This window comes from the organism of the source record quoted next, unplaced genomic scaffold (genome assembly GCF_019419815.1).
Source record: "Pyrus x bretschneideri cultivar Hongxiangsu unplaced genomic scaffold, Pyrus_bretschneideri_v1 Contig10, whole genome shotgun sequence".
NCBI classification, from domain to species: Eukaryota; Viridiplantae; Streptophyta; class Magnoliopsida; order Rosales; family Rosaceae; genus Pyrus; species Pyrus x bretschneideri.
The window spans coordinates 9710811-9734649 of NW_025999391.1; the positions used below are offsets into that span (position 1 = coordinate 9710811).

Consider the following 23839-nt stretch of genomic DNA (forward strand, 5'->3'; position numbering starts at 1 on the left):
AAACCAAATATACTAGGGGGTTTGGCCAATAGGCCTTTCATGTCAAATTTTTCTATTTCAAATGTGTTAGGTGAAGCAAAATTAGTCTCACGGATTGACTACGGGGATGGTACTCAACAATATTGGTAGGGGCACATACAAGTGTAGAACAAATGATTTATTTCGTCAAAACAGAATTAGATTCTTCATGATTGAGGTTCGGGAATACTATCGCTTATTCTTGAAGTTTTAGGTTTTTACCAAGGATCATGTTGCGGGCATGATACCACATCTTGGCAGGCCCTAATTCTATCATATGTTATAAAACAAACTCGAAATTAGATTGTGAAGGAGAGACAGACCCAAACTTGGGTTTAGTAAGTTCCAGCCAAAACTGGAGGGGGTTTGTTCGGTAAGCCTCTGCCAAAGTAGAGCAATACCGTTTAGTGCACCTCTGCCAAAGTAGAGCATGCCCTTTGGTGCATCTCTGCAGAAGCAGAGCATGCATGTTGGTGCATCCCCACCGAATGGACCGAAGCAGGGCACCACCATTCGGTAGACTCCAGTCGAAAATGGGTTTAACCGTTCTGTACCTCCCAGCTGAATTACTAGGGTCCTTTTTCTCACAAGTGTGGTAGTAATCAGATCCAAGAATCTGATAAACTTTCGCTCTCTATACTGCTACTTCATGAGCAATTTAGATATAAAAGGAAAGATTTTCTTTCAGTCAAAATTTGATCGGATATAAACTTCAGAATTATATCTTTTCATGGACGTAAAAGGTTTCAATCATGTCTTTCTTCGGGCAAGAATTCATCTTTGAATGATTTGAAACGGTCCATAAGAGCGAGTCAAAGAGCCATGGAGTCCTTGGTAGTGAGGTACTTCCATTTGATATACTTCAAGCATTAGTCTTCAACTGAAGATCATGGCGGAGGCGTATTCAGCTCTTCCACACCATAACTGCAGGCTCGGCCTAGGCCCAGTGCCACCAGGGCAACTGTCCAGGGCCCAAGATTAAGAAGGGCACCAAAGTTAAAAATCCACACAACTAGGTATATAAAATAAAAAAATAAAATAAAAATTATCTAGAGCCCAAATTGAACGGCCCGGTTTTTCTACACATAACCCATTTCTTAAGTTGAACAGCCTAAGTTTTAGGTCTTAAAAAGAATAAAAAAAATAAAAGCATAAGAGGGACCGCTTGTCCCTAATTAACCCTAAGTTCCTAACATAACCTCCTTTTTCCTGATTCCCCACCTCCCTTTGTTCCCACTTCCCCACTGCCCTGCCTGCCGTCTCTGTCCTTTTCTTCCATCCATTGGCTGCAAGTGCAGCAATTTCTCTCAAAACTCACTCACTGCAAGCTATGCGTTGCAGCTTCCAAGTTGGCAAGCCAACATGACCTTCTCATTCAGTGCATTCACCAACCCTTTTAAGTTTTGAGGTAAACTAATTTTTAAAATTTGAATTATTAATTCATAATTTAATATAAAATTTCGCAAGTGGCATAGAATTATATGATAATTGATGTATAGAATTGTTGTTAACTTGTTGTTGATGAATTGAATTCTTGATTAATTGAATTATTTCATTTCATTTCAAACCCAATTTTTAGGTTCAATTTTATCAAATTTTCTAATATGTTAGACTATGTGTTAGTGTATTTATAATATATAATAGATGTTAGGGTTTTTATAATATATAATATGTGTTGGAATGATAATTTTGATAGAAAATTTTTGTTATATCATGTGTAGGTAATTTTTACAAACAAATTTTTGAAGCCATTTTTTTTAAGGAAACAACTCTTTGGTAATATGAAAAGGGAAAGAAAAAAAAAGGCAAAGTATAATGAAATTACGGAAAGTTTAAGAGCTTAATAATTTTCTACAAAGAATGAGTCAGTTGAAAATTTGAGAGAAACTAATGTTGGTGAAGAGTCACAATATGTTGTTGGGGAGTCTCATGATCATGAAATTGGTGGTTATGTGGAGAAAGATGTTAATGACGAGTCTCATGACCATGAAAATGGTGGTGATGTGGATTTAATTGTTGATAATGATCATATTGGTGTAGAGGAAAATATTGAATCTCCTAAACCTATTTTCCATTTAAACATTTATGATCCAAGAGTTTGGGATAGTCTTAATGCAGGAATGAGAGCCTTACTTGTAGAAAATAGACCAATTCAAGAAACTAATATCACCTTTCCTAAGGACAATTCGAGAAACTAATATCACCTATCCTAAGGACAAACTCTCTAGAAAATTTTCTTCACACTACCATGATTGAAAATTACGAATGGGACGTGAGGGCCTAGCCCTCCAGCTTTGATTGGGTTCCAGTCCTTGTTAAACAATTTTTTTTTAACATATGTTTCCGTATTAAAAAAGGGCACACTTTAAGCTTTTGCACTGGGCACCCAAAAACTTAGGATCGGCCCTGCATAATTGGTTACAATGATTTCGCAACTAGTCATAGTCAAGTAGGGTGTTAAGTCTTGTATCCATATAAAGTAGTTTTTTTTCGAAACTTCCAAATCAGTGAAATCGAACTTGTTATGGTTTGACAATACGTTGAATGGCGGAAACAAGAATACGATTGGTGTTTTAGGAAATAAAATTTCCATAAACTTCAAAGATAGAACATTCAGGTTCTAAGACATGGTTTATTTGAAACAGATTTAAGCATGGAGAACTTCGAGTCTTAACATGAGTGTTGCGCGATAAGAAACTTCAGGTTTCTATGACACTTTTTTGAAACTTCGGGTTCGGAAATATGAAATTCAGGTTCATAAAACTTGCAAACAAACGCAATATATACAAGACATAATATATAAAAAGAAAACAAATATATTAATAGTTGGTAGCTTTAGGACATTTTGTGTGAAAGTTTAGGGAAACAATCCTAAAAAGGGTATAGAGCTTCAAGTCCAAAAATTATTATTTTAATCAACTTGGTGGCGGGTCAGCGAGAAAAAAAAATTGAGTTAACAGAACTCAGGTCAAAATACGGGCTAAGAGAGAAAAAGTAAAAAACAACTCCTATTAAATGAGACAGTTTTTCATGGGCTAAAGTAAATAGACCCAAAAGAAAACTTTTTTTTTTTTTTTCTCACACGAATTGGACTGAAAGTCCAACTGGAAAAATAAAAAAAAGGCTGAAAGCCCAAAAAAATAAAAGAATGAGCTCAAAGCCCGGAATAGGCTGATAGGCTGGCTACTGATACAGCTGGTAACAAAACGGGTCACGAGGTCCTAACCCCAACACTGGGCCGTTTGCTGGGTGTAGTCCGAGAGAAGTACAGGCCCAAGGCCTCTGAGGCGTGAGATCCGAGCCCATCTGCGATGGGTGCGGATGCGGGCGCAGTCCCGTCGAGGTGCAGGGGGTTAGGGGAAGAAGACGTCATAAACAATGTCGTTCCGTGCGATGGGGCCAGGAGCTGCTTGGCCCAACAGGGCTTGGCGACTTGGCACAACCGTGGGCTTCAAGCCATGGTGTAGACACAGGTCCAGCCCGAACTCAGTGCTCAAGCACTGGGCTTCCATAAATTAGGCCCAAATCTGAAACATAAATATCCATGTTTCCAAGCCCTAGTCGAGTTCTAGGGTTTTCTTCTTTCTTTTTCTTGCTTATTCACACATATTCAATTCACATAATGGCAATATCATGGATATAATGCATAAACAATTTATGTAGAATCTAAAATTCATAAATCCTAAAGTTGGGTCATGCATTATGGCGAAGGTTCATGCAATCAAGATTGAAAAAATATCGAGATAAACAACGTTGTTTTAGAAGAACCTAGATTGTGTGATAAATATTGTGAACGGGTTTGTAGGAGTTTCAATTTCGACTTTCCATCTTCAAAGCTTGGATCACGTTCAACACAAGAAAAATAAATTGAATCAATAAAAGCATATGAATTCCATAAAATCAAAATTTAATCAATTAAAAATAATTGAAACATAATACTCTCCTAATTGAAGACGAATAAATTCTCTTTAGCGCAGCTTGAGGAGCGTGTTGATAACATGTTATGGTCTATATTTAACTGAGGAATGCGGCATGGTGAGAAAGAAAGTGGAGAATAGACTTGAGGAATTGTGTGTTAATTCCCCCAATCCTTGTGCATAAGGAGAGAAACTTACTCTCTAAAGATCTTTTAGATCCCAAAAGATTCCTAATCTATCTCTACTTAAGATTTACATAAGGACAATATGTACTAGAACATGTCACAACATCTTATAATTTTTTAACATAGATTGACTGAAATGTCTTAATTGACTAACAAAAATAAACACAAGGACTAAATTAGCCAAATCGAAAATACGAAAACTAAATTGACCATATGACTATAATACAAGGACTATTTTGGCATTTAAGCCTAACAATATCCACCACTGTATCCAAAGTCCCAAGTTGAATTCTCCAGTTGCTCAATATCTTGCTTGCATCACAAAAAAAAAAAAATTAAAAAAAAAAGAAAAAAGATAAGACGTCCAGGAGATTTGAACCTAAAAAAGAGACCACTAAAGTAGATGATCATTAGAATGATAACGCACTAACGAGTTTTACAACTGCCGGAAATCATAATCGTGGAACAATTTGTCCAATGAAATTTTAATGAAATAAAAGACTGGAAGTTAAGGCATGGTGAAAAAAATAAGTACAAGTCATGCCAAGAATAGTAGTCAAAGGTATCACTTCTTGTACGAGAACTAGGGTTCCACAAGCAACTAGCAAGAGAAATTATGTCTATTATGTACAAGGTCATTTACGACCCGAAAAGGAGAAAAGAAAAATAAAAAAAGTGTCTTCACGCATTAACTACCAAATCTATCAAACATGTTGCTCCCTGTGGAGAACGCTTTACTGATCTACTCATCTATATCTGACTCAGTGTCTTGACTCTCTTTCGCAGGGCCTTCGATCGCACGATTTGATTGCCTTTGCCCTGGGACGATGCCCCTAACTGCTCCATAAAGAAAGTATATGTAGGTTACAAGCTACCACATATTTTATGTTAGGAGTCAATTGATTGTATCGATGTTTAACCCTAACCTAACTCAACCGTGTTTTTTCATCTAAAAATCATAGAAAAGAGTCACTAATATCTAGTCTTGAGATAGCGGCAAACTACAAATAGATTCCATTCATACCTGAAGCCACAACCTTCATGAAAAGTGCCTTTGCAAACTGTAATTCTCCTTGGTGTGAACTGATGAATTTAGTCTGCAAATTAAGAATCTATCAGACCTCAATAATGCGCAACTCATACAAGGCTTGGAAGTTGTCAAAAGTAGAGTCATCATATTATTGTATAACTGAGATCTCAATGGTTATGGAGTGGCATCATAATCTCAATAGTTATGGAGTGGCATCATAATGCCGAGAACAATTTGACAATAAATCAGTGTTTTCAGGAAAATACAATCAAACATGGTTAACACAACAATTCTTCCATAAGAACGTCAAAGATCCATGATGAGTAATTACCATTTGGCCATAAATAAAGTCCACAGCTTGATCAAGTCGGACTTGATGTCTCTGAAAGAATGGGCGCAGATGGTTCATGTACAAATGCCTTGCTCCCTGTTACACAACAAGCTGTTAGCCAAGCTATTTAAGAGCTTAAAGTGTGCTATTTGTAGTATTTCTGGTCAGCCTTCACAAGATAAGAATAACTGAACATATGCAATGAACTTTGCCTTCACCTTCTGAAATTGTTTTTCCTTTTGGAAAAAAAATTGAAAAAACAACTGGTATCTAATTAAAAAAAACATCGAGTTCATCAGAAAAGTAAATAATGTAAGTTTTCTCAAACTAAATCTGACAATACTATCAGACAAGAATGCAAACTTGCACTAGAAACCAACTGCAATTTGGCCATGCTTACATTTGAGGCTGGAAGTTGTAACCAAACAAGAAATGCAAACTTCATATGGTAGTAGAGCGGAAACCTAATGAAGTGTGGATAAAAACCATCATTAGATTTGAATAATACATTCAGGAAAGCAGTCAAACAACTTTTTAAACTTGATATTACCACTTGCTAATTAGCAGCAGTTTTCACATTGTTAAACGCATTTACAAATCCAGAAATATGAAAACAAATGCAACAATGAACTATGCTTGTTTCCACGATACAATTGAATAGAGGAAGGAGAGGGAGAAGAGAAGGGATAATAAGTTAAAAATAAAAGGTAGGCAATCTCATTTCCATTTCAAATTAAGGTCTGTCAAAAGAGTTATGACACCGCCTAATTAATAGAAGACAATGAAAATCAACTTAAATATTATTTCCTATTTTCATAACCTTTTTCATATCAAATTACCAATGAAATCCTAAAAGTACCTACTTCAAATACTTAGAACCAGGGAAAATCTAACCACCATGCATGTGAATAGAATATATATACAGAGACAGATCTATGTTAAAACTTTTCAGCAAATAAATTATATTCATATATATGCAGATCCAATATCATGTTATATAGAAAAACTTTACCAGGAGAGAATTTTGTCTGAAAATACTTCTGCAACACTGAAAGATCCATAAGCTGCAAGTAGCAAGAAAAAATCACCATTAAAAAAATGAATAAACCAAACCCTGGAGAATGTAAATAAACTGTGAACTACTACACTGGATGGCCGCCAGCAGCTACAACTGGGAAAGACCCAAATACCTAAACAAGAAGCTTGCAGATCAGACCATTTTAACATATACACACATAAATAAAACCCTCTCTAGTCGTCCTGTATCTCCATGCCAACCTAGTACCTTAAGTTTCCCAAAGTTAGGTATCTAAAGGCACTGAACATGGAATGTAGCGTTCTTCAGCATATCATTTACTTGCTTTGTACCCTTTTATATCGTCCAGATAACAACTAGTAAGAAGGTCACCCAACTGTTTTGTTTCCCCCAAAATTTCTTTTCGAAGGCTTTCTTAGGTTAAGAGAGTAAACCATTTTCCTGGAAATTCTTTGCATTTGCAATACTGATCTCATAAAAGGTATAACTAAAATCAGACCTACACACAATTCATCGAAAACCCATTAACAATTTGTAACATAAAATCGTACCTTCAGTCAATTCATCGAGAACCGATCAACAATTCATTAGTGAGTGTCTAATTTCTCAAGCATATGCAAACAACGATAAAGTAGTACACAAAAAAATGACAGATAATGTATTTGGATTCTGGAAGAATATAAAATTGGTGAAATCGATTTCGAACCTGCCCAATAAAGAAGCATTCTTTGTTGCTCCTCTTGATCCTTCTTCTCAATAGCTTTAAACGTCGAGTAAACTGGTAAAGCAATCCCCACAGAGCAGCTGCACAAAAACGACCCATTACAGAAACAGTGAAAAAAAAAAAAACATAAACCCTAAAACCTAGAAACTAATTAAGATAGAAAAAAGCCCCCAAAAGAGAAGTTTACTTACCAAGCGGTCCGGACAAGGACGTTGGAACCGAAGGGATAAAGCAGTACCCGCAATCCGACCTAGACGAACCAGCCACGATTTTAGATTTTAAACGTTGAAGGAAAGATCAAATACGCAGAAGACAGAGAGAGAGATCGCTCACCTCACTTGGCAGAGCCATGTTTACAGTGAAATACGAGATATTTGGAATAAAGAGACCCAAAAAGACTTTTGCCTGGGAAGTGACTTAGCATGGAAGACCACCCTTTAACCTGAAAATTTTAAGTTTTAACTTAAAAATTATTAGAGAATGAAATTATCCTTTTTAAAGTAATTTTTTTAAAACAAAAATTATGTAGACTTTCCTTATTTAATTTTATCAACATTTTAACTTAAAAATATCTAGATTCTGAATAAATATTAAAAAAATCACCAAACTGATACCATAAAACTCATGAAACACTATGAAAGAATATGAAAAACATGAAGAAAAAAAAATTTATAATTATTTTTGCCTTTGGATTTAAATTTGGACCATTAATTTTTTATTTTTTTTACCATTGGATTTGATGATATTATATCTTAACCATTAAATTCAATGAATTTATAAATATAAAACTTACAAAAAAAAAAAAACATATATGGTGGGCCAACCCACTAACCCAGGGGGAATTTTGAGTTAAATTTGATCAAAAAATAAGTTCTGTGTTAAAACTCATATTTGATCCAAGGGTTGGAGTAAGTTGGGGTAGTTTTAGACTCTAAATTTTGAGTTTCACTCTAAAGGTTGTAGTAGGTCTAAGCCTCAGCATCTCGAATGGAGATGTCAATAAAAACATGTCAAATATAAAATTGAAGGTTTATGAGGCAATTTCAAATTTTCTTTTGCTCCAATTCATAACCGCTCTTCAAAACAAATAAATAAAAACTAATTTTCAGCCACTTAGGACTACAATTTAGTAATATTTCTTTTCATTTGTAAGTGAGAGGTCTTAGGTTCGATTCTCACTAAAGGAAAATTTAAATCATATTATTGCTATCTCATTGTGAGACTTAGCACACTCTTCCACCCCCCTTAGTGTAGATAATATCGTTTATTAAAAAAAAAAAACTAATTGTCATAATTTATCTTTGGTACTTTACAAGGACCCACACAAGAAAATGTTTAAAAATTAGTTTGACACCAGATTTTCTCATATGTCAAAATATGGCATCACACAACAGGTATGTCAAATCCACATAGGATTGGTATATCGGTTGTAATTTATATCTGCCTTCAAATATTATTACATGACATTCCACTTAGGATTTGACATCCCTTTTGGAGATGGTCTAAGTCACTTTATGCTTTTGACACATTGTTTTATAATACGGTCACGAAGACTATGCAAAAAATATAAGGTACCAGAGAGTCTCACATTTAAGAAACTCTTCTTGGCATTTCTCTTGCTAATTTTTGCTTTCTTTAACATGTAAAAAGACTAAAAATAACTTTGAGGTTTCAATTCTCTCTCCTCCGTAGAAAAACCAACCCAAAGAACTACATTCCTCCTTTTTATCCAAAGTAATGCTAGTTAGATCAATTTTTAAAATCACCACTATAAATTATATAATGTATCACTATTAAGAAATAAGCATGTTATCAATCCCTATTAAACCACTAGTGCCACATTAAAGCTTTAGAGAAGTACATAGAGCTTCATTGCCGCCATCTCCAACTATTTCCAATTCTCTCTCTCACTCACTCGCTCTAGTCCAAATACAACTAACTTCATCTAGACCTGGCATTTTGAACTCGACCCGTTAATATTAGTATTTAGATGGATGCTTAACGGGTTAGGTCACTAACAGATGAACCCGTTAACAACCTGTTAAATTACGGATCACTTTGGGTCAACCCATTAGACCCGTTAGCATCCATTAGTTGATGATGTTTTAGTAATTTCAGTTAAGTCTTAACAACAAAAAATAAACTCTATGCAATAATAATAATAATTGTTAACAGGTCGAGTTCGGGTGACCCGTTAACTTAACGGGTCGGGTTGAACCCGTCCCAAACCCAATAAACCCGACCCGTTTACAGGTCTAACTTCATCGCCATCTTCAATTTTTATATTTTTCTTTTGTTGAATCCAACATTGGTTGTAGTAAAAGATAAGTAATGGGTTAAATATTCTAACCGCATTTTGATTAATACCAAGACCTTTTGTAATAAAATCCTACACATGATAGATTGTGCAGGTGGTAATTACCAAGTTGGGGACAATATCGGTGTTGTTGGAGGTGAGCCTTCAACCCGTTTCTCTGATAATTCTACATGGTATCAGAGCCTGGGAGTGGGCTCGTTCGTACTGCCAGTGATGGTGGGTCCCTTGGCCTCGCGTGTAGGGTGAGTCCCCTTGGCTCCATGTGGTTGCTGATGTGTGAATCTCTCACGTGTGACCCACTAATTGGATCTCATGTGAGGGGGCATGTTAAATCCCACATTAGTTGTAGTAAAAGATAAGTAATAGTTTAAATATCTTAAGCCACTCTAACACACACCGATTGCCTTTTGTGATAAAACCTCACACGTGATGGATTGTGTAAGTGGTAATTACCAAATTGGGAATAATATCAGTATTTTTGGAAGTGGGCATTCGGCCCGTCTCTCTAATAATTGTACATCTTTTTCTCCACCAAATGACTCTGTCCTTCTTCGAAAAACGCTTGAGAAGACTTGGGTAGGTGCAAGAAAATCTCAACGTGTTCTCGACTGGATATGGTCGAGAAAAGCTCGAGACGATGCGAAGAAAGAATACAAAGCCTTAAGGGTGCTATCTTGTTAGCAGAAGTGTTGCTGTCGACCTCCTCCAAGTGACAAATCACTCATGTACCACCTACTACATGATTCTTCTTGGCGACATAACTCATTATACGAGAGTGTTGGAACTCTCTGTCAGTTTAACGTTGTCTTTGACAAGCCTTGAATAGGCTTTCATGCTCTCTTAAATGAGTTGGTCATTGTTAGGCGTGCCACTGTTGATCAAGACTAACAGATTGATTAGTTGTTTGTTTCAAGTTGCTGTATTGCGCCACAAGTAATTCAACTTCATTATCATAAGGATTGTGCCATAGAACGGTTAAATATGTTAAGTTCTTTTCTATGCCTGGTGACAAGAACTTTGTATTTTCTTTATGTTGATACCAAGGGAGAACTACAAATATTGATCGAACTATAGTCAGTTGGCAATTCTCATGTAAATGTAAAGACAGAAAACAAGACACATTAGCTTGGAAAACAAAGTATTCACATTGATGAAACGTAAAGGCATGTTAAATGTTTAAAAGGTAAATAACTTGAAGATAAATAATAAATACAAGCAAATGAGCACGATTTAAACCTATTCGGGCAAAGCCAGTTGGGCAACTTCTTGCAAGTACAAGATGTATTTGGGAAAGAAAATTTAGTAAAAATAAATCGATGTTGCGAAGAAAGTAGCAAAGCTATAAATGTAATGAGGAAGTAGGCTGCAAAGATTTGAAATTTTTTGTATGTTGAGTTGAGTATCATTTTCTTCTTCATTTTTATTGCCTTTTATAGAACTGCCTCTTTCTTCCAGAGTAAGCCTTTCTCCCTTCAGTTCATACTCCTTGATCCAAGTGGCTAATGTGATTGCTATCAGAGGGTGAGTTTTCACTTGCATACTCGAGCTTTTATCCCGTTGAAACTATGAACTTGCAACTGGAAATTACTTTTTTCTTTGTGAAACTCGACTAAGCAATATTCCTTTGGTGTGAAAGAGAGTTTTTGCCACCCACAATTGCCACGTCATAAAGCACTTTTAAATTTTGGATCGTGCACTGTTAATCTTCTGCATAAATTAAATACCCATTAAACTTCATACATAAGTCAGAATGTTGGGCCTTGAACAGGCCCAACAGTCTATTTTTAGTCCAAATTAGTCTCAGTTTGATATTAGTGGTGGTTTGATGTTCTACAGAATTAAGCTAAATTTATGTTCTGCGTTTTTCGTTTTCTGCATTTTTCGTTTTCCTGAAAGATGTCAACCTATGATTGACTTTCAGAGCATATTTCCAACAAATCTGAGGTCAAGGAGAACTGCACTGACTTCTTGTGGAGGCACAGTAATGCGGCAATACAGACAAAGTTTGAGGACAACGGCAACAGCGATGTGGTGCCAGAAGTTCTGTTTTGGGGGCTGAGGAATCCAGCAACGTTGGTGTCTTCAACAAAACAAGGGGGCAAATTGTTGGGTGGCTTCAGCTGCAATTTGTTTAAGTTATTCTTGGAACATGGCGCAGATCTTCTCCCGAACGACGCCATGAAAGCAGCCATCGCGGTTTAGGAGTATCAGAGTTTGGTTGTAGTGAACTGAAGAGATGGGAGCTAGCTATCATCTTTAAATGCATCAGTATTTACAATTACTATTTGTGAAAGAAATGATGTCCCCCTGGTCTTGACAACTCTGATGTAACGTCGTAGCAGAAACAAAGATTGACAAGGTTTCTCGACTGAAAATTTCCATCTGATTGACAACAATTTAACCGATTCAACTTGTCAATTCACAATTCCACGGTTTTACAGAATAAATTATTTACTTGTATCGTCCAAAGTGTTACCTCTTTACTTTCTTGAATCAACGGGGAAGGCGGATTGGAACTTTACAGTTGGAAAATAAACAACATTGATATTCTCATGAGCAGAAGACCATGCCTACAAAGAGAACAAGTAAACAACACAAGAAAGCATTACCTGCTCCTTCCAATCAGTTGTGAATGCCCCCAGCTTCTACAGAAGGAAGATAGCTTGTCAGTGTCTCCTTAGAGTGTGAACGGGGTTATTCCCACGACGCCATTGTAAATTTTTCTGCCGCATTGGATTTTTCCATGTTATAGAATTGCTCTCAGTTAACACTCTTCAAGCATTTCCACCAAGATGAAGGAACAATAATACCATTGTCACTCCATTGCCGAATTCAATTCATATGCACAAATTGGCATCCGCTAATGGTACTCTGGAGTCTCTACCCAGGCACTTGACCAATAAATGCATTATTCTGCAGAAAACACATAAGATGAAACATGTATAAACAGAATCAAGAAGTAGTAGTGAAAGATCCAAAACATTTGTATTCTCTTTTGCATGTAAGCATTGCACTTCAAATGAAAAAGTGTTGTTCGTTTCAGATATCAATTATTTGCCACTTACACTGGTTATATGGTAACGCAGCCCCAAGGACTGGTCTAAGTAGCACACGAGTCATTGTGGGGAATGGAATTAAGTAGATTGATTGTCTCAGGCCAAGAGAAAAAAAGAGTGTGTTCTTTGTCATAAATGTCATAAATATGCTCGAATACAGAGTGTACTTCTTTTACAAAAGAAGATATAACTAATAACTATAGGGTAAACGATATCCAAATGTGTATGCGCCTACCTCCTGAAAATGAATGAATGCGGACGGCATGGAAATACCAGTCCTATATCTGATTTAGTGACTGAATGTTCTGAGCATCATAATTAGTTGTGTTGAGACGACGACATTCAAATTATGATCCCAGCGGAGGCTCGAGATATCTGATACAGTTCTTCAGTCAATAAGGCTAAGGTACAATTTATAGCCTCTGCTCTTGGGTGGGCTTTATCACCAGAGATAAATATATGAACACCATTTTCCACATATAACCAACTGCAACCAGCGGTCTTCTTGGCCTCCTTCCCTTTCATCTTCTTCCTTATTCTGCAAACTTCATCCCAATCTCCTTCTGCTGCATAGAAATTAACCAACTGTACATACCGATCACCAATGTCTCCTTCAAGTTTTAATAGTCTCTCCTCTGCCTCTCTAGCAAGTACGGCATTCCCGTTTACCCTACAAGCATTCATGAATGCCCCCCATAAAATGGTGTCTGATTCTATAGGGATCTTTCTCATGAATGCTATTGCCTTATCAAGTTGATTAGCCCTCCCGTACAAATCAATCATGCAAGCATAGTGCTCAATTTCGGGTAAAACATTATACACTTTTTCCATCAAGTAGAAGAACTGCTCACCCAATTCCACCAAGCAAGAGTGTCGACAAGCTGATAGCAGCGCTAAAAAGGTGATTGCATCAGGTCCCATACCTTTCTCCAACATTTCATTGAAAATCTGGATAGCTTTATTTTCATGCCCATGGTGAGCATAACCAGCTAACATCACATTGTACAGGATTATATCTCTGTCAAAATCACTTTTAAAAAGTTTTTCTGCGTAGGTAATACTCCCGGATTTTGAGTACATATCAACCAAAGCACTAAAAAGCTTCTTATCGATTTCAATCCCGTTCCTTAGAATGTAAGCATGGATCTGCTTCCCAGGATCCAGGGCTGCTTGTATTGAACAGGCACCAAGCACACTGATGAGAATCCCAGCATCAGGAACTATTGATTCCTTTGCCGTGAACTCACCTAAAAGTTCAAATATAGCTTCGCATTTCTGGTATTTGAGATACCCAGAAAACAAAGCTGTCCAAACAACAGCGTTCTTTTCAGTCAATGAATCAAAAAGTTTTCGTGCTTCTGTTAGGTTACCATGAGAAGCATGACCAGTAATCATTGAGCTTACCGAAAAGGAATTTTCGGACCCCATTGCTACATGAACTGACTTTGCATAACACATATTACCACACTTGGAGTAGACATCAACAATGCCACTGACTATATACGGATTTGATGTCATCCCATTCTTCAAGACCCAAGCATGGATTTCCTTTCCAAGTTTGGAGCTCTTCAAACCCGAGCAAGCACTCAAAGCACTAGCAAAAGTGTGGTCATTCCATCTGAATCCATTATCTGCCACACAGACAAACAATTTCAGTGCCTCTTGCTTAAAACCATGCTGCACATACCCTGCAATCAGTGTATTCCAAGACACAGCATCATTCAGCTCCGGCTCTGTCCAAAACAGATCATCTGCCATTTCTAATTTGCCTTCTCTACAACAAGCCGCCACCATTGCATTCTTCGAAACCAAATCAACCACCCCTCTATATCTACTAAACACCCGCCGCGCTTCTTGAAAACACCCACATTTACTATACATATCGATAAGCGAGCTCACTGCGAACCCACTTAAATCATTAGCAGTTTTCACCATAAAACAATGCAACTGTCTCCCATAATACCCATTTTCCAACTTGGCAGTCAAGTTCAGCATAGTCGTGAGACCAATCTCGTCAATCCGAATCCGATCATCCCGTGACTTCATTTCGCCAAACAGCTCAAGCGCACAATCCTCATACCCGTCGGCGCTTACATAACCAGACAACATGGAATTATACGTGACCAAATCCTTGTAAGAGGCAGCGTCAAATAACTGGCGTGCCCGGTTCAAGTTGCGTGCCTTGATGTGGGCGGAGATTATGGCATTCCAAGAGAAGACGTTTCGTTGGGGCATTTCGTCGAACAGTTTCTGGGCTTCTCGAATAAGGCCATGCTTAGAGTACAAGTGAATGAGTTGATTGGAGGTGAAAATGGTTAGCTCAAAACTGGCTTTTATGGCTTGGACGTGATATGCAAGACCTTCTTTTAGAAACTGCATTTATATATTTATAATTTTATATACGACTTCCTTATCTCTCTCTCTCTCTCTCTGCTTCTGCTTTCAGAGATCCCTCTGTATACAAACGTCCTTAACAAAAAAAAAACAAGAAAATTTTATTTGAACCCATTTATCTTTTTCTACATCTAACTTGCTTTCTTTATTCATATTGTTTTTTTTATTAAAAAATTAATGTTTCTTTAAATTCAAATTTATTCCCTAAACTACCATCTCAAACGAGGGATGAGCAAAATAAGTTAACGCGTAAGGAGTTGTTGCCGTGGCTGATTGGGGTGAAGTTCGGTAGGCTCATAACGCTTCATTTAGCTTTAAATGCCACATCCCAGGTCTCTCTCTTACCATTTTTTCAAGAATGCCGATCAATACTTTATTGCTTGCTTCGGCCTGCCTATTCGCTTGTGGGTAGTACGGCGTAGATTGTTCAAGTCGAATACTCAGATTCACCGTGTATTCCTTAAACCTATCGGCTGTGAAGATTGTGTGATGCGAGATTTATACGCACACAAATTAAACCCTCTTTTTGTCGATTTGTAGTATAAGTATAAGTAGGGATCGTTCTGGACCGGGGATTAGGAGGGATTGCAAATCTCTTGGAAACTGACTCAAAAACGTAAAATAAAGTTTAAAACACTAAACTAGACTCAAAGAATGCAAAATTAAAGTTTAAAACACTAAGACAAACCAAAAACTCAAAATGCTTTAAAAACACAAACTAAATTGAATTCTAACTAAAATGAACATTAAAGCAAAAGGGGGATTGAGGTTTTTACGAAAATTGAAATAACGAAACAAGTTAATAAACTAGACAGAATGTAAATATGAAATTTATGGATGAATGCTAGCTAAGGGGTTCATCTCCATACATGTTACACTTGCATACAAGATTGATTCTCAGTTGGTCTTTCGATAAATTATGAAATTCAACGCCCCGGGTTAATTAGGTCCGCTTAAATTAACCGTCAAGTTCTCCTTAAGTTAATGAATTGGATGGGTTAGCGCAACGCAATTCACCACATTCTCCAAAAGTCCTTTACGTGAAAAGCACAATAAAGATACAATCAAAGATCATTAAGCATTATGAAAACTATAAGTGTTGACGAGGCATTCGTTACTATGGAATACGCATGAAACTTATGCCAAGAATTCGTTTAACGCGATTGTTTATAAGCAACCTCCACTACTTGTGAATATAAGTTCATAACGATTAGGTGAAATTCACTTATATTCTAGCGTCATATTTATGCATGAAAATTAAGCGCGCATTCTTAATAAACATTCATAAATAAGTTATCAATCAAACGGTTAAACAAATTGAATTCAAAACTTATGAAATTCCAACGAAAGGTAATCAATTCGTAATGCAAGTATAAACATAGTTTCGAATCACCCCCTAGCTAAGGGGGGTTTATTTCCTCATAACTTTGAAATTAAAGAAACACCTAAACATTCCAACAACTCAAACTTGAATTGTATGAACGTTTAGGCACTCTTCTCTTCCATTCCTCATACGTACAAAACAAAGAGAATTGAATTTAAACTTTGAAATCAAAGAAACACCTAAACATTCCAACAACTCAAACTTGAATTGTATGAACGTTTAGGCCCTCTTATCTTCCTCGTTGTTGTAGCACAAGGTCTAAGGTGAGGTTTGGGGGATTATGGAAATGGTAGAGGAGTGGTGTTGTGAAGTGTTGGAATGGTGTTTGGATTGTAAGGGAGATACACGGCAACAAGGGGTTTGTTGCTTGATGTTTGTGACTGAAATGTGTATGGAAGAGTGAATGAATTTTGAGGAGTGTTGGATGCTTATTTATAGGTGAAATGGGGGGAACAAAAGAGGGAATATTGCAGCTAGGAGGGGATGAATGATTATGGGTGCATGTGTTTGGAATAATGAAGGGGGAATGTATGTAATAAAACAACTAGGAAAAGTTATGGAAAGCTGGAAATGGGAGTGGGAACTCACGGCATTGTTGGGTTGTTTATGGGAGAATAAATGTATGATAATGGCTAAATGATTAAAGGGAATGAATGGGAGTGACACTAGGTTGGTTATGCATGTGGAATGTGGCTGAATTGTTGGTGAAATGATGAAATGGAATGCTGAAAAGGTAGGGAACTCACGGCAACAAGGGTGTTTGTTTGTGTGAAGTGTGTGTGAATGCATGTGAAGATGCTAATAAATAATGCATGTAGGGTTAGGAAATAAAATCATAACTTAAAGGGAGATGATTAAAGGGTGTTGAAAGGTTTGAAATGCATGTGTAATGGCTGAAATTGTGAAGAATGAAAGCTGGAAAATAAAAGGGAAAGCTGGAAAGGCATTGAAAGCCCACGGCAAAGGGGTTTTTGGTGGTGTAAATGCATGTGAATGCATGGCATTTGAAGTGATTGTTATTTGGAAATGAATGTGATGCATGTGAGTTAGAAATGTGGCTGAAATGATGAGAGACAAAGTGGAAGAATGTGGTTGAAATGGTTGAGGAAGGCACGGCAAGGGATTAGGGGGAGCATGTGCTTGTAGGGTTGATATGTTTGAAGATGCATGTGTTGAATTGGTGGTTGAATGATGAAAGAATAAGTGAATGATTATGATAAGTGATAAGTGAATGATTATGATAAGTGTATGATATGTTAAGTGATAAATGAATGATATGTGGTGAGTGATAAGTGAATGGAAGTGATAAGTGATAAGTGAATGGAAGTGATAAGTGAATGGTTTGATAAGTGAATGATATGATAAATGAATGCTTTAAGTGTTTAAAATAGGGAACAAAGCCCTTCCTTGCATGACAAGGAAGGGAGACACAAGGAAACACACGACAATGTCCTAAGGTTGCAAGGAATGTTGTTTTTGTGTTCTAAAATGCGTATGAGTATTCAATGATGCTTAAACATGAGGTCTTTTAGGATTTAACTTTCCTACTTCAAGTCTTTAATTTCGTCCATCCTCTTGGCTCCAAGCATATGATATCCATTCCAATCTCTAATTTGCTCCAAAAGGCTCCAAAAGGCATCCTTTTGCATACCTTGCCCTTAGAACCTGAAAACACACAAAAGAAGCATAAAGGACTAAAATAACTAGAGAAACATAACGTAAATGCACGAGAACAAGCCATTTAAGTCGCATGAATATGCTCCTATCATTGTGCCATTGTTAGTTATGATCATTTCTGGCACGCCAAATCTGGTCACAATATTTTCCTCTACAAAATTGCAAACTTCGTTGGTTGTGTAATTCGGCGTATGATTTTACCTCGACCCACTTAGTGAAATAATCGGATGCCACTAATATCCACACGTGTTTTGCTGCTCCAGAAGGTGGTGTGATTTTGCTGATTACGTTTATTGCCCATCATCTGAACGGCCATGGTTTGGTAACTGAGTGGAGTAATTTGGGCGGGACTCTCTGTATAGGTCCGTGAATCTGACACTGTATGCATTCTCGGGTGTATTCAATGCAATCCTTCAATATACTTGGCCAGAAGTAGCTATGTCGGCGAAGCAACCCACGCATTTTACTTCCGAATTGGTGAGCTCCACAAATCCCTTCATGTACTTTGACCATTGCTTGGGCAGCCTCCTGTGGGCTGAGGCACAATAACAGTAACCTATCCTCACCCTTTCGATATAATTCATTCTGGTATGACACGTAATTCGTGGCGTGGACTTTCGTCATTCGGTCATGTTTATCGCTGGGGTTATCGAGATATCATAAAATCGCCCTTCTCCAATCGTCTGGTAGCATCTCGACAACACATACTTCTTCGGGGTTTCCTCGCTTTATAACGATGGTAAAAACATCATTTTCGTGCGTATCACGTGATTGCACTAGAGAACTTGTTGATTGACCAAGGCTGGGTAAAATTGCAGTTTTGTGGGTGTTGCCCGGCCTAACTTGCCCCCCGTGAGTTGTGCTTCGGAGGCTATTTGGGCAAGTTCGTATGCGTTAAAGTTTTGAACATGCGAAATGTGCTCAAATGTAATTCTCTCAAATGACTCGGCCAAATAGGTGGCAACCATGTGATAGGGCGCAAAAGTACAACTCATGCAACGAAAAATACCGTTTCGTTGGTTAACCACAAGTTTGGAATCACCAAGGACGAGAACACGGGCTGCTTGTAAGTCGTGAAGGACGTGAAGGCCAATGACAAGAGCTTCATATTAGGCCTAATTATTTGTACAGCTGAAGTCCAACTTGAGAGAGAAATACCAACAGTAGTGGTCGGGAGATTGAATGATGATGCCAACACCAGCAGAGGTGGAGGTACTAGAACCATCAAAATGCATCATCCAGTAGTTGTCTCGTGTTTTGACTAAACCGATGTTGACTTCGCTGTCCTTAAAACCATAAGGAAAGGGGTGTTGGGCCAAAAAATCGGCCAGAGCTTGTCCTTTGATAGCTTTTTGAGGTACATATTGCAAACTAAACTCGGATAAGGCCATTGTCCATTTCCCAATTCGGCATTTGATGATCGGCTGAGTAAGCATGCAACGAATAACATCTGTCTGGGCAATGACCTGTGTAACTGATGGGAGCATGTAATGTCGAAGTTTTGATGCGGCAAAAAACAACGCCAAGCAGAGTTTCTTGACGGGTGAATAATTGATCTCCGGCGAATTCAGATTCTGGCTGAGATAAAAGATGGCTTGTTCACGCCGAGCATCATTATCTTGCATAAGGAGGCAACCGATGAACTCATCGACCGTCGAAATATACAATTTGAGAGGCCTATCACGTCGAGGCGGTACGAGTACTGGTGGTGTTGTAAGGGAGACCTTGATTTGCGTGAAAGCCACCTAATGTTCTTCTCACCATTCAAACTTGTCTGAGTCATTAATTTTCAAGAGCGTAGAAAACGCTTTCAGTTTCCCTGCCAAATTAGCTATAAATCGGCGAAGAAAATTTATCCTCCCGAGTAACAACTGGAGTTGTTTCTTGGTCGTTGGACGTGGGGCACTGATGATCACCTGACCTTTATTTTTGTCTACCTCAATGCCTCGATGGTGTACAAGAAAACCCAAGAAGTTACCGACTGATACACCGAAGGGTACTTGGCTGGGTTCATTTTGAGGTTGTGTTGGCGCATACGTATGAACGCTTGTCGAAGATCATCTAGATGTGTTCAGCGGCTCTTTGATTTCACTACCACATCGTTTATGTATACCTCGATGATCGTACCGATCAAATCATGAAATATGGTATTCATAGCCCATTGGTATGTGGCACCGACGTTCTTGAGGCCGAATGGCATAATGACCTACTCGTACGTGCCGAGTGCCCCCGGGCAACAAAAAGCTGTTTTGTGAACATTGGCTTCAGCTATGAAAATTTGGTTGTAGCCGGCATGGCCATCCATGAAGGACAATATTTCGTGATTGGCTGCAGCTTCAATTAATAAATCTGAGATCGGCATCGGGTATTCATCATTGGGAATTGCCAGATTCAAATTATGGAAATCGATACAGATACATAGAGCGCCGTTTTTCTTTAGCACCGGGACGATATTGGCCAACCATTCGACGTAACGAGCGGTTCGAATAAACCTGGCTTTTAAAAGCCAAACTAATTCGTCCTTTATGCTGAGCTGTACTTCGGTCGAGAACGGGCGAGGGGGTTGTCAGAAAGGCTTACAACCAACCTTGATGCGTAATTTGTGTTCGACGAGGTTTCGGTCAAGGCCCGATATCTCATGATAAGTCCACGTGAAACAGTCCTTAAACGCATTAAGTAATTTACTAAGTTCGACCTTCATGGGGTGAGGCAATAACGCATTAATGAATAATGGCCGAGACTCATCGGCTGTGCCAACATTTATCTCTTCCAATGGGTCCTTGACTTGCGGCCGATTGTCTTCAAGTTCGGCCGATGCGGCTTGAACTTTGTCAAACGATAAAATTGGGCCGTTATCTCCCTCGGCCAAAAATTCGATTAAGTTTATGCCCGAATGTAGTTGCTTGGAATAACATACCAATGAGCCAACAGACGTTCCATGGTGGATGAAACTGCAGCCCAACGCCGTTCTTGTGTGGCGGCGTCAGTCATCGGTATCGGTAATGAGGTATGCGAAGCCGAGTCTTGCCGAATCATGGTGTATAGTCTTGGAGATTAACAGAAGGAGAGTAAGGAAACAATTCGGCCAGGGTTATTTTAAGTTTATTGTCTTTACTGATTTCCCCATCCTCCTCAGGAGTGATGAAATCGACTTGTGTCGTTTCTTCAGCAACCATGTCCCTATCTAAGAAATTTGACTGGTGGATGGTCGGTTGAAATTCAGCCGGTAGGACATGGACCATGCTGATTTCCATGTGCTCGAGGATCGAAGGACCCATCGGGTCTTGGTTGCCGTCTTCCAGATTAGTGGGTGTGGTATTAGTCTTTGGAGTGTTTTCAACTGGATTATCTTTCGCCTTGTTATGTACCTGCTCTTGTGGCATGTTGACTGAACGTATTCCATTATGGTTGTCGTCTTCGAGCTTGTTTACTGCCGAAGAGTGATTTTGTTCTTGTAGTGCCTTACGGGCTCATTTTTCGTAGGCAATTCGGGCGTTCCTTGTGTTCAAGTATGCATCTAAACGCGCCACATGATTCTCCTCAACAGCCGTAAATCCGAAAGAAGACACGGTCGAGAAGACTTCGAAATGATATTGCAGGTGCTGAAGGTCTTCGAGGGAAAAAGGTAGCTCGGCGGTATCTATAGCTGTGTATGGGTCGACCTTAAAGCCGAGGACTCGAGCCTCACGTATATGCTGGAACCTAGCTTTTATTATCAGATCGGTGGTTTTCTAAATAATCTATTCAACATCAGGACAAGTTAGTGCTAGGTCGAGGGCTTTCTGATATACCTTGGGCAGTCCGTATAAGTCATTGGAGGAATATTTCTCATGAAATTCTCGCATGTATTCCAAGGATTCACCGAGAAATGGAGGGTGCAGATTGCGTTATACTTTTATCAACGGTTCTTGCGATGGTAACGGGGGGAGCTTACTTTTGGCTTCTTGTCTGAAATGCTCGAGACGAGCTTTCATCTCTCCGGGCCGAAGAAGGAGCTTGATGCGTTTTTCGGACTCTTCAATGATGGTTTCAAAGTCGCGATCAACTGCTTTTTTCTCTTGAAATAATTCGGCCATAATGGTCGGGGTAGGTCAGTTGTCGCCGCTTCCTGCTGCCTTTTTTTGGTTGCCACCAGGTAGTCGAATTAGCTTGTGCTTCTTGTCGTCGGGTCATACAGTCTGTTTGCTGGCGATGACGTTTTTGAGACTTGGTAATCGTTGTATACATGCCAGTCGGAGAATTGTAACTGTACCAACGTTGGTCACGTGGCTTGAAGGTTTTTTGACCCACCGATGTACTCGAACTGCTGGAGTTACGCGAGTACTAATTCTTATTATAGAATGGCGCGTCAAAGTCAAGACGTCGTCTGACTGGGGTTGGGTCTTTTGCTTGTACCTGTGGGCCAAGTCTCTCGAACACTTACCGGCGTTGGCTGGCACCAAGTTCCTTAAGAGGTTTTCCTGTGGTCATGGATGGCTGACATAAAGTTGGAGCCGGATGTGTTCTCTCTTTAGGTTCGGTTAGGGCAATTTGTGTTTTACAGTGGCCGCACAAAACCATTGATTCATCAGTTTCTTCGAAGCTAGAACCTGACATAGGTTGGACGATGGGCGGCCCTGAAGATTCCGTAGGTGGTTCATTTGAAAATAAATCAATCTTGAGTCTCGGCTAACCATTCTGCTTACGGACATGTTATACTGGGACAAATTTGGCCTTCCCTTTTCCCTTGTTTTTAGGGAGATGAGCATCCACCATGCCAATTGTCGTCGAGGGGAAGGGATTGACGTTGATCGCCATCTGTTTCTCAGGAAATTTTAACTTACCCTTCTCAATCCAACTTTGAATCGCATCACGGAACACAATGCAATTATTGGTAGCATGCTTGTTCGAATTATGGTACTTGCAATACGTTTTGCCTTTCAACTCTTCGGCCTTAGGAATGTTATGTCCCGGCTAAAGTTTTATGATCTTTGTTAACAACAACTGGTTGAAAATTGCATCGGCCTTGGTGATATCGAAAGTATAAACTTTTGATGTTTTAATCGTCTATTCAGAGGCCGAGCGGGTTTTGGCATCCTTGGGATTGATTTGAGCTAATGCCTTGCAAACGTATGGTTTGTCTATTACTATTTCAGCCGCATCTACACTGGCGCATTGGGGATCCTCGCTTTCGGACAATGCGTAGCTGACTGTGGGATTCTTGTATATCGTTCCCCGGGATGGGGACTTTGAGAATTTTTCCTCTCGGAGCAAATAATCATACGGCTCAATGTGCTGAGCCAGTTCGTACATATCTCGGATATTTGCCCCCAGGAATTTCTTTTTGTATTCCACGTCCAGGTCGTTTAAAGCGATTCTGACGAATTCAACTTCAGGGAGAGGTACTCGACACCAATTCCTGGTCGACTTGAACCTTGTTAAGTGTTCCATTGGCGATTCGTCTGAAACTTGAGCCATCCTAGCTAATGATGAAATGGACATTTCCATCCCTGGTCGATAGAATTGTTCATGGAATTTCTCGACCAATTCCTCCCAACTCTGGACGGAGTTTGGTGGGAAGTTGATGTACCAAGCAAAGGCTGAACCTGTTAGTGAGAAGTTAAATAGCCGTAGTTTATGGAAGTCGCTATTAACATCTCTACATTGCGCGGTGAACCGAGCTACATGTTCTAACGAAGATAAAGATGATTCTCCAGCGAAAAGACTGAAGTCTGGGATCTTGAAGCTTTTAGGATATTCGAACTTTTCCACATAAGCCGGGTACGGATGG

General features: G+C 38.8%; 2 protein-coding genes across 3 annotated transcripts; both read right to left on the reverse strand.

The window, feature by feature from the left end:
• Positions 1 to 4581: 4581 nt before the first annotated feature.
• Positions 4582 to 7587, reverse strand: LOC103964417 (HVA22-like protein k). The gene is made up of 7 exons (XM_048568904.1): positions 7433 to 7587; positions 7224 to 7321; positions 6494 to 6545; positions 5882 to 5945; positions 5482 to 5577; positions 5145 to 5217; positions 4582 to 4957 (listed from the first exon to the last, which is right to left on the reverse strand). The coding sequence occupies exons 2-7, from the start codon at positions 7240 to 7242 to the stop codon at positions 4863 to 4865; spliced, it is 399 nt and encodes a 132-aa protein (XP_048424861.1). The 5' UTR covers positions 7243 to 7321; positions 7433 to 7587; the 3' UTR covers positions 4582 to 4862.
• A 3160-nt stretch (positions 7588 to 10747) lies between these two features.
• LOC103964418 (putative pentatricopeptide repeat-containing protein At3g18840) lies at positions 10748 to 15061 on the reverse strand. Of its 2 annotated transcripts, none has more exons than XM_009377349.3 (2): positions 12850 to 15061; positions 10748 to 12471 (listed from the first exon to the last, which is right to left on the reverse strand). In XM_009377349.3, the coding sequence occupies exon 1, from the start codon at positions 14991 to 14993 to the stop codon at positions 12957 to 12959; it is 2037 nt and encodes a 678-aa protein (XP_009375624.2). In that variant the 5' UTR covers positions 14994 to 15061; the 3' UTR covers positions 10748 to 12471; positions 12850 to 12956. The 2 variants fall into 2 exon arrangements, with proteins under 2 accessions (XP_009375624.2, XP_048424851.1); XM_048568894.1 differs by having other exon boundaries at positions 10748 to 12474.
• Between the last annotated feature and the right edge of the window lie 8778 nt (positions 15062 to 23839).